The sequence below is a fragment of the Oryctolagus cuniculus genome, chromosome 11 (genome assembly GCF_051225735.1).
Source record: "Oryctolagus cuniculus isolate XC-2025 breed Fujian yellow rabbit chromosome 11, ASM5122573v1, whole genome shotgun sequence".
In the NCBI taxonomy this organism is placed as follows: Eukaryota; Metazoa; Chordata; class Mammalia; order Lagomorpha; family Leporidae; genus Oryctolagus; species Oryctolagus cuniculus.
In genome coordinates, this window is record NC_142877.1 from 59,632,735 (window position 1) to 59,642,577 (window position 9,843).

The following is a 9,843-nucleotide window of genomic DNA, read 5'->3' on the forward strand; positions in this document are numbered from 1 at the left end:
GCTGTTTGCCATTTGGGAAATGAGCCAGCAGATGGAAAATTGACCTCTCTCTCCCTCCCTCTCTGTAACTCTGACTTTAAAAATAAATAAATCTTTAAAAAAAAATAAAATGAATCACCAGTCAGTCACGATAGCAGACATCCACGAAGCTCAGTGAAGAAGAAAGGGCCAGGAATTTAGCTGAGGTCAGGTTAACCAGGTCTCCTTAGGCACCGACCTCTCTCCAGCAGGAAGGGGAGGGCCGGGATCTGCTCACATATTCTCCAAGTACAAAAGCAGGAATCTGATTTTTAAATGTGTCTTCATTGCTGCCGGAATCCTCAGCGCTGCAATTTTTGTCAGCCCCACCAGAGAGCAACCTTCCTGCACGGACGCTCCTACTTGGCAAAGCAGTGGTCTCATCTCCTATGTGCCTGACTCCCACCAAGCCTGAGCAGAACCAACGCGCGAGGCTTGCATGACCCATAGAATTCCCCACAGTCTGCAAAAGTGCCCCCTCCAGAGATCTTTTTCTTTTTTTTTTTTTAAAGCAAAGCGCTGAGTCGCCAAAGAGAGGCTCTGGAATTGGGGCTGGGGGCGCTCTTTGATGTCTGGCTCTGAAGCTGACACCTGTGCTTCTGAGCTCACCCTCAGTCCAAAGCAGCCCCATCAGGTTCTGGGATGGCAGAGCTCTCACTGGACTGAGACAACTGCAGGAAGTGGCCCCTGTCCTTCCCCTGCCTAGGGAGGGGTCGACTTTGTAGGCGCTCGATTCAGGGGTCTGACCAAGGCTCCCAGCCAGGCTAAGGCAGGGAGCTGAGGCCTTCCCAGTTTCCACTGGGGCACTGGCACCCCCGCCTCGGGGTCAGGGGCCTGTTGATAGTTGACACATCAGATTAATGAGAGACATCACAGCCACACACACCGCTGTGGGGCCAGCGCTGCAGGGCCAGGCTCACGATAGAGGGGTCTGAAATCAATGTTTTCCTACTATAACTAAGGCAGCCAGTCAACACTTAAAGATCAAGTTCTGTTTGCTCGTGCCCAGCCCTGCTAGATTCTAAACCCCACGCACAGATCAGCTCATCCCCAGCATCTGTCCCAGAACCCACGCTCGACAGGTAGAGACAGAACCCACACTCGACAGGTAGAGACAGGAAAAATGCTCCAGTGCTGTAGAGGCACCCCCTCTCTGACCAGGGCTGTGCACCTCCCTCGCCCAAGTGCAGATTCCAGAACTGATGTGTCCCAGGCCCGTCCTAGAAATACAGACAAGCCGTTCCAAACACCTGTGCTGTCTTCATCTGGAGCGGATCTGTGAAGGTTTCTGCGTGTTAGGCATCGTCTTCTGAATTCATTTAAAGAAAAAAAGATTTATTTATTTGAAAGGCAGAGATATATAGAGAGGGAGATAGAGAGAACGCGCCATCTTCCATGCACTGGTTCACATCCTAGATGGCTACAACATCAAGGGCTGGGTCAGGCCAAAGGCAGGAGCCAGGAGTTTTATCCAGGTCTCCAAGGTGGTGGCGGGGGCCCAAGCACATGGTGTCATCTGTTGCTGCTTTTCCCAGGCCATTAGCAGAGAGCTGGATTGGAAGTGGAGCAGCCGGGACTCAAAGTGGTGCCATGTGGGATGCCAGTGCCACAGGCAGAGGCTTAACCTTATTATGCCACAGTACTGGCCCCCATTCTTTTTTTTTTTTTTTTTTAATTACTAAACCTGATATGAACTGCACAGCATTATGTAAGACACTGCTGGGGAAATGGGTATGTGCACAAAATAAAGATACTTCCCTTTAAATATGATGTGAGGAAAAATAAATAAATAAATATGATGAGTGTGTATCACATGTAGACATGTAGACATGTATGAGAAAATGTCAAAAAGTTCATGGAAAATGGAATTGAAAGATAAGCTTACTTTGGTACAAAAAAATAAAGAAATGCATGCATTTTTTTTCATAATACACATTTCCTGTGCATTTTTGAAGACCCCACTTAGGCACAGGTTTTGAAATCATATATACAAGGGCTGACACTGGAGTAGCGGGTAAAGCTGCTGCCCGTAGTGCCAGCATCTCATATGGGCAACTGTTCAAATCCCAGCTGCTCCACTTCCGATCCAGCTCTCTGCTTTGGCCTGGGAAAGCAGTGGAGGATGGCCCAAGTCCTTGGGCACCTGCACCTGTGTGGGGAGACCTGGAGGAAGCTCCTGGCTCCTGGCTTTGAATTCGACCAGCTCTAGTTACAGCAGCCATTTGGGGAGTGAGCAGGTGGATGTGGGCCAGGGAGTGAGCCAGACCTCTTTTCCTCTCTCCATCTGCCTTTCAAATAAATAAATAAATCTTTTTTAAAAAAAATACTGCTTCCTTAGAAAAAAAAAAAGAAATCATATATACGTGTGTGTGTGTGTGTGTATGTGTGATGCAAGAGACAAGGAAAGGAAAACCCACCGAACAAGCAAGTACATCCCACCACTCATACATAAAAATCCTTTATTGTTGAGGGATAGAGACAGATGTCCTAGTTTCAACATAAGACACCAGAGAATCTGCTGGGGACTCCACAGGCAAAACTTGCTGGGACCGGGGACGTTGACTGTTGTTTAGGGGCAGGGACGGGCAACAGTGAAAGCACAAGGCTGTCCCCAGGACGGCGACAAGAGAGGGAAACCGGAAAGCATGCACCTGGGAGCTGGGACAGGGAGACGGGGTCTTCACGGTGCAGCCTGGGGGTCCAGAAGTGGAATGCTAAGGACTGAAAGAAAAAAAAAAAAAAAAGCCTGGAGAACCAAGGTCATCATATTTTACATCCTTTGAAACCACCACTGAGCATGCTCCGTGGTCTTGACCTCAGTGTTGCCCGCAGCCTCTGACCTGGAGGACTGACCTCTCTCAGCAGCAGGTGCGTGACCCTCCCCTCTGCTGTGTTCCCACACACGCTATTGCGTGCATGGTCTGCGGGGCCCAGGCGGGAAGAGGCAGTGACCCAGTTCCAAGCACCCCAGCACCCCCGTGAGCCAGACACATGGCCCCAGCCGAGGCACGTGGGTGCTAATGCTCCCCCAGCCTCGCTCAGCCTCGCCCCACGTCTTCCTAGAAACCTCTCCGAGCGAGGAGTGGCCCGGGAGCATCTCCTTGTGCAGCAGATTCACGTGAATGAAATAAGATGACACGGGGATCAGCGTTAGTCTGTCTCCTCTGATCTCCTTTGAATGCCAGCCCGGGGACCTGCTGTCCTATTGTCCCGGACGCCCAGCAGGTGGAGAATGCCCCGTCAGAGGTGAGGTTCTGAAGCCTGCAATTATCGACTTGGGCCCTCAGAAAGAGTCTGGATTTTCCAGCAAGCATTAAAAGTAGATTTCCACAATGCACTCGTTTTTTTTGCCATTTGTATAAAATACTATAGCAAAATTGCACTGTAATTATCTTTATGGTTGGTGCATAAGGCTGGAGGAGAGTGTGTCATCCAGATATAGCTGCCCGTGTAATTATCTGGCCGTCGGCAGGACTGAAATAACCATCTAATGAGAGCAAAATGATACAGTGCGTACCATGCAATCAGCGAGTTACAGTTATTACGGCTCGCTGTGCCCTCTCGCCCCACACTAAATGGGGGGACAGACCCCGTCCCCGGTCCCAGGGAGTCTCGCACGGGCGGTATCACCAAGAGGCACTCCCTTGAGACCCATGAGTGTGGGTAGCAGGGACACAGGAAAGAGGCAGAAGTCTCTGAGTGCCAAGGCTCCCCAACCCATCCTTGTCTCCTCCGCCACCCCCACCTCATCTCCTCGGAAGCCAGGGAGAAGAGAGTCGCCGCCGGAGCTCCTCTTGCTGTGTGGGAAGAGGGTGTCAAGGCGGAAAGCTCCGTGTTTTGACTAGACACTTCCCGGGGGACTGTCACACTGGCACGGCAGGGAGGCCTCCGTCAGCCCACCCAGGCCTGAGGGCCAGCCCACGCGGCTCTCTCAGCAAGCAGGCGGAGGGGGGGCACTGCGACCCCACCCCCACCCCTCCCAGGCTGCAAGAGCGCTGTGCCCCAGGCACTGTTCTGAACTCGCAGCCCCACTGGGCGCCGTCATCACGCCCAGTTCTCACACAAGGGCTATGCAACGTGGCCAACGGGACACAGCTGGAGTCAAACTCAGGTCATGCTTCTATCCATGACTCTCTACAGACAGGGGAAGACAAGGGTCCCGGCTGCCCCCCATTAGGATTCAGAGTTCCTTGCATTTCTTCCCACATTGCCCTCATGTGTGTGACTACACCCTAGGCCTGGTAGCCTGGGGTCTGGAATGATCTGGAAGGATCAGGCTGCCTGGGAGGCAGACGGTTCACCTGTGCAACTGGTGTGGTACCATCTGATGTAGATAACCCTCTCTCCCTAATTTGCACGGATCCCAGGAGATGGGAGCTGGAACTGCAGAAGCTGCCTATCCGAGAACCCCCAGCGGAAGCCCCGCTGCAACCCCCAGCCCCTTTGCTCACCCCTCTAGATATAGTCAGTTTGCAGCCATGACTCTGGGGAGGGTGGTGACAAAAGGGGCAGTCACGCTGGCCTCTAAGTGTCTCTGTGCTCGACCCACAGCGCGCTAGGTGCTGAGGGCAAGTTTATGAGCACGAATGTATGTACACATCAGAGGAAATGCAGAGCCGGCCACCTTCCCCCAGCACCCGCACAGCCCCCTCTCCGCTCCCCAGCCAGCAGCCCTTACCTCATTCGGCCCTGGGGAGATACTTGAATGCTTCAAAGCTGGACATTTTCTCTTCATCCACATCAGCAGGAGGAGCTGGGGTGAGGCAGACAGAGGAAGTAGGAGGTGTTTTTCTGAATGTCACCTTGACCTTGACCCAACAGCAAAGAGCCGGCCAAGGGCGGGGGGGGGGGCGAATGGGGAGGAAGCAGAGCCTCCAACCCTCCCTGGGGGCCACAGGAGGACTATCTTGTACGGACTCCAACTCTGCATCCAGGGAGGGCTTGACTCTGGGGAGGGGGCCAGGGGACGCCCCCTACCTGGTTGGCTGTTCCTCTTGCCCATGAGTCCCACGAAGAAGTCATGCATGTCTCCTGCGGAGGAGGCCCGTGTCGTCCACAGCCCCAGGGGGTGATGGGGGGGAGGCATCTCCCCAGATATGAGTCCCTCTGTCTCACCCACTCTGAATCCCCACGGCGAGCAAGCAGGTCCTCTAAGCCCACCCTTCTCCCCCTCCTCCAGATTTCAAGAATTCTCTGCCCTCCACAAGCGCCTGGCACAGACTCCTCAAGGCCACCAGGTTCCCAGTGAGCAGCCGGGGGTGGCAGCTGTGGGGGAGGGGGGAGTCCATCACAGCCCTCACACCTGCTTCCTCCCGCCTCCTCCTGGGCCGCTGAGTGCTGCTGCTGGCATATTGTCTGTGCCAGCGGGCGTGGGGCTGGCCAAGATGACTCCTGGGCCCTGTGCCTAGGGTGCTCTGGGAAAGTGGTCAGCAGAGACAAGGCAGAGAGAAGGGGCTACTCACGTTTCTGGGGAAGTGATGCTGCCTTGGGATCTGTGAAACGGAGAACAGGTGTGTGGGTTGGGGGGCTGACCCTGGAAAGTGATGATGAGTAGGGCGGGGCGGGGCGGGGCAGGGGAGTACAGGTCACAACCCTCACCTCTGCCCTAACCCATCAGCCATCTCCCTCCCACCTCGGCAGGGACGTCTTCCCAGCCCAATCCTGCCCCCAGCCCCACTCTCCCCAGGGCTGCTCCCTACCCACGCTAGCCTTGCTCAGCACTTTGAGCAGCTCCTCCAGCGAGAACGGGCGGCGGCTGCTGTCCTGGAGTCTCCGCAGCACCGAGGGAGGCTGCTGCTGCAGGTCCACGTCCTTGCCGGGGAAGAAACAAAGAAGGCGGAGGCAGGAGGCTCCCACCCGACCCTCCAGCCGCTGGCTCCTTTCCCACAAGAGCCAGCCCCTTCCTGAGCCCACGACAGCGGAATCCGACAACCTGTTTCTGTGAGGGTTTCCTCCACGCTGCACTGGCAGAGAAGTGCACGCTCGGGGCAGCAGGGCGCTGTGCAGCACCAGCAGGCCATGGAGCTGGTTCCTGCCCCGGCTGCCGTGGGATGTGCACTTTAGCCAGCCACCCCAGGGGAAAGACCTACCCAAGTTTGAGAAGCCCTGGGAGGGAACACACTGGGCGTCCTGACAGGTGGCCTGGGACTAAGGGCTGCTGGGATGCAGGGCTTTCAGTGTCCAAACTGGGACAGTTGATCATGCTACCCCCCACCCAAAGCTCATGGGGACTGTCCCTTGGGACCCCATCCCAGCTTCTGCCTCCCCTCTGCCCCCCCCCCCCGAAAGGCCCATCAGATAGAGCAGGTGTGTTCTGCTCTGTGCTCCTTGGCTGACACAGACGGGACTCAGTCCTGGGGACAGGTGGCACTAGGTGGCCAGGGCACACCTGCAAGCCAGAGACCGCCAGACTGCGTGGAGGTCCCAGGGTGTGCGAGGTCCCAGGGTGTTTCGCTTGCTCCCTGCTGTCCCACAGCCTCACACTCTCTTCTGCCTCTGTTTTTCTCTCCCCTCCCCTTTCTACCCTGGATCTAGAATTTCAAAAACATGATCGGGATGGCACCCTACCTCCCTGCCCCCTGGGGGTGGGGGTCTTTCTTGTTCTCTGCAGGATTTACAACATCCAGCTGGAGATTCTCACCTCAGAGCTCACAGGGCTCCCGTTTCTCTCTCTCTCTCTCTCTCTCTCTCTCTCTCTCTCTCCCTCCCTCCCTCCCTCCCTCCCTCCCCAGAGCCCAGGTATCCTGGGGCTGCTGTGCAGGCAGAGGGGTGCATTTACCTGTGATGCACCCCCTCGGGTGCCTGGGCACACCTGCGTCCTACTGTCTCCCTGCCCCAGTTTCCCTCTTCCCCACAGACTCCAGGGAAACAGGGGTGGGGGGGGGGGTAAGAGGGCAAGCCCTCTCTGTTTGGCCCAGGAAGGGCCGGAGATCCCATAGCAAAGGCATCTCAGAGAAGCCCGAATACTCTGACTCTGCCGGCTGGAACTCTGTGGCTCCCAACACGGCCCCGCAGCCCATCCTGGGGTCCCTGTGTGGTTTTGGGAATGGGTCTGGTCTTTGGGACCTGGCACAACCGCAGACACCTGCAAGGCTGCTCTGGCCATCTCTCTCTCTCGGCCCAGCGCTCAGCTGCCCAGGCAGCCGCCTTGCCTAGATCGTTCTGCTGCTCGGCCCGCCGCCTGTAATGAGATGCTAAGCAGATCCGAGCTGCAGAGGCTGTTCGGCTGCACACACTGAATTGGTGATGAGTCCCACCTGTAATCATCTTAAAAGCATTTGTGCCGAGGTAATTGCTGTCATTTCGAAACCCTGAAAAGACTTCCTCCCTGCCCTCAGCCTGACAGATCCTATTCTTTTTCTTGGAGGAACTTTGGTGGGCGCAAACCTGGCTCTTGGATTTTGGCTTTTGTTTGTTTCCCCACCCTGACTGAGCAGAGGCCAGAGGCGGGCAGGGAAGGGCAGGGGTTGGGATCTTAGAAGTGGGAGAGGCATGAACAGAGGACACAGGAATTTGTCTGCAGTTAGGAAATAATATACTCAAGTCATGGGCAAAGCAGCAGACCAATGTCAGCTTGCGAGGGAAAAGCTGACTGCTTCATCTGGGCGTGGAGGGGATCTGTGCCCTGCACAAAGGGACCGAGCCCCAGCAGAGGCCTCAGGAAGTCGAGGTCACACACACCCCCCCCCCGCCCGCCATGGTCCCACCCAGCTACCCAGTCACCAGCCATATTCTCAGAGCCCCTTTCCTGTGCCGGGGCTCAAGGCCACGCAGAGACAGTGACGCCCTCAGACAACCCCAGACAGCGAGATCCTGGGGGGATGCAGATGTCCTGTGTTGCAGAACTCACGCACGCAACTTGCAGCCCCGCCCACCTGTGCCCTCCCCGCTGCTCTCCAGACAGGCCGAGCCCCGGGTGCCCAGGACTTTCCCGGACTCTGCCAGGGGGCACCTTACCTTGCTGCGGCCCCCGCCGGGCACCACCTGCTCCCGCGACTCCTCGCAGACAGCCCCGAAGCTCCCAGCCAGGCTGAGGGCCAGGGTGGCTGCCAGTAGTAGGGTGCGCCTCATGGTGCCTGCCGGGGCAGAGCGACAGGACCCAGGTGAGGGGCACAGAGGAAGAGGATGGCGTGGGAGCGAAAGCCAGGAGCACCAAGAGCAGCAGCCTGGCTTGAGCCTGCTCCCCAGCCGCCAACTCTCACACCCAAGCCCTGGTCAGGGGAGAGAGTGGAAAGGATCTCTGAGCAGGGGCTGCCACTCGGGGGCCATCAGTCATCTTCCAGGATGTTCCCTGGCCACGCTTGGATGCCTCCTCTGAGGAGGATACATGGATAGCACACACACTGGTCTGTTTCCTCCATCGGCTTAGGGGGGATCCCGGACACTCTCCTCCGGCACTGGATAAACCGAGATGCAGGCGACAACTTTCTGGCATGGAAAACCCAGCCTCTGCACTCCCAGGCTCCACGCATTCACAAGCTCTTTGCCCTATAGGCACTTTTCCGTTCATTGGCCCCATGCTGCCGTCCCTCTCTTCCCTCCTGACTTTGGCTCCTGTCCTTCCCACCTTCTGCCGCTCGTGCCTACCTGTGGAGCTGCTCCGAGCCTGGGGCCCGGCAGAGAGTCTGGCAGGAGCAGGGAGCCGGCTGGGAGCACTGCCTGCTCCCCACACCCGCGGCTGCCGCTGCAGCGAAGAAAGCAGCAGAGTGGAGGAGATCTGGGAAGGTGGCAGGAACTCCGTCCCAGCTCCCTGATAAAGGCTGGGAGGGTCTGGGGGAGCCGAGGGGAGGGGCTGAGAGTCACCAATCCCAGGGTGGCTGGGGGCTGGTGGGGGGGAGGTTGGAGAAAAGAAAGGAGGCTGAAGACAGCAGAGACACGCGCACTCACACACACTCACACACACACACGACTGAAGGTATCCAGGACACACACACACACACAGAGCTGAAGGTATCCAGGACACACACACACACACACATATGGCTGAAGGTATCCAGGAGCCCACTTGCTGGCCACACCTGAGCTGGGCTTAAAGCATGCAGTTGATTAGGCTTGGTCACACGCAGCCCTAGCTGAGCAGCGTAGATCCTCGGCCTCCTCGTTCACCTATCAGCTCCCAGCTCTTGAAACCTCTGAGCCTGACTGCCAGGCTAGAACAGGTTCAAGCTGGGGCCTCTCCACCCCTGCCCCACCAGGAGGACTTGGAGGTGGGGGAGCCCAATATCTGCCCCAGGCCTCATTTTCGCCTCCTGCAGCTGCTGTATCACATTGCTGTCCCCTGCTGTTAGATCCAGAATCCTCCAGGACCTATCCCCCTACCTGCCCCCACCCCCACCTCACCAGTGCTGGTGCCCGCCCGTCCCCTGGGCCCCCATGGGCTCCTTCCTGACCCCAGCCAGCCCGAGTCTGTTGCAGCCTCTCTACTTCTAACTTCCATCCCTCCTGCTGTCATCAGAAGGGGAACAGAACCAAAGTTGGGCTGTCCCCTCCCCATCTCAAGCCCCATGCCAGCATGGATCTCTTAGTCTGATGTTACATGCCTGTTCCACACCCAGAGGAGGGCCAGAGACAGATCGAGGGGTGGTTGTGGGGTGTGGATGCCTGCAAGGTGCTTGGGCTTGGAGGGATCCACTCAGTGTCAATGCTACCGCCCTGTAAGATGGCAATATTCCTGGGTTTCAGTTGAGGGAACGGGAGTCTGGGAAGTCCAGTCGTCTGCCCCAGCACACACGGTGAATCACCCCAGGGAGAAGCACCGCGAAGCCATGGCTCGCTCTCCCTCCCCTCCTCCCTCCCTCCTGCTCTTTTGACTGCTCTGCCTGAATA

The 9,843-nt window shown here is 57.0% G+C and overlaps 1 protein-coding gene across 2 annotated transcripts; it reads right to left on the minus strand.

The window, feature by feature from the left end:
* Positions 1 to 2,460: 2,460 nt before the first annotated feature.
* On the minus strand, positions 2,461 to 9,047 carry TAC3 (tachykinin precursor 3). Of its 2 annotated transcripts, XM_008274195.5 has the most exons (7): positions 8,605 to 9,047; positions 7,975 to 8,093; positions 5,718 to 5,829; positions 5,481 to 5,510; positions 4,996 to 5,049; positions 4,697 to 4,771; positions 2,461 to 2,739 (listed from the first exon to the last, which is right to left on the minus strand). In XM_008274195.5, the coding sequence occupies exons 2-6, from the start codon at positions 8,086 to 8,088 to the stop codon at positions 4,698 to 4,700; spliced, it is 384 nt and encodes a 127-aa protein (XP_008272417.2). In that variant the 5' UTR covers positions 8,089 to 8,093; positions 8,605 to 9,047; the 3' UTR covers positions 2,461 to 2,739; position 4,697. The 2 variants fall into 2 exon arrangements, with proteins under 2 accessions (XP_008272417.2, XP_089163547.1); XM_089307421.1 differs by lacking the exons at positions 7,975 to 8,093; positions 8,605 to 9,047 and adding an exon at positions 7,103 to 7,500.
* Positions 9,048 to 9,843: the final 796 nt, after the last annotated feature.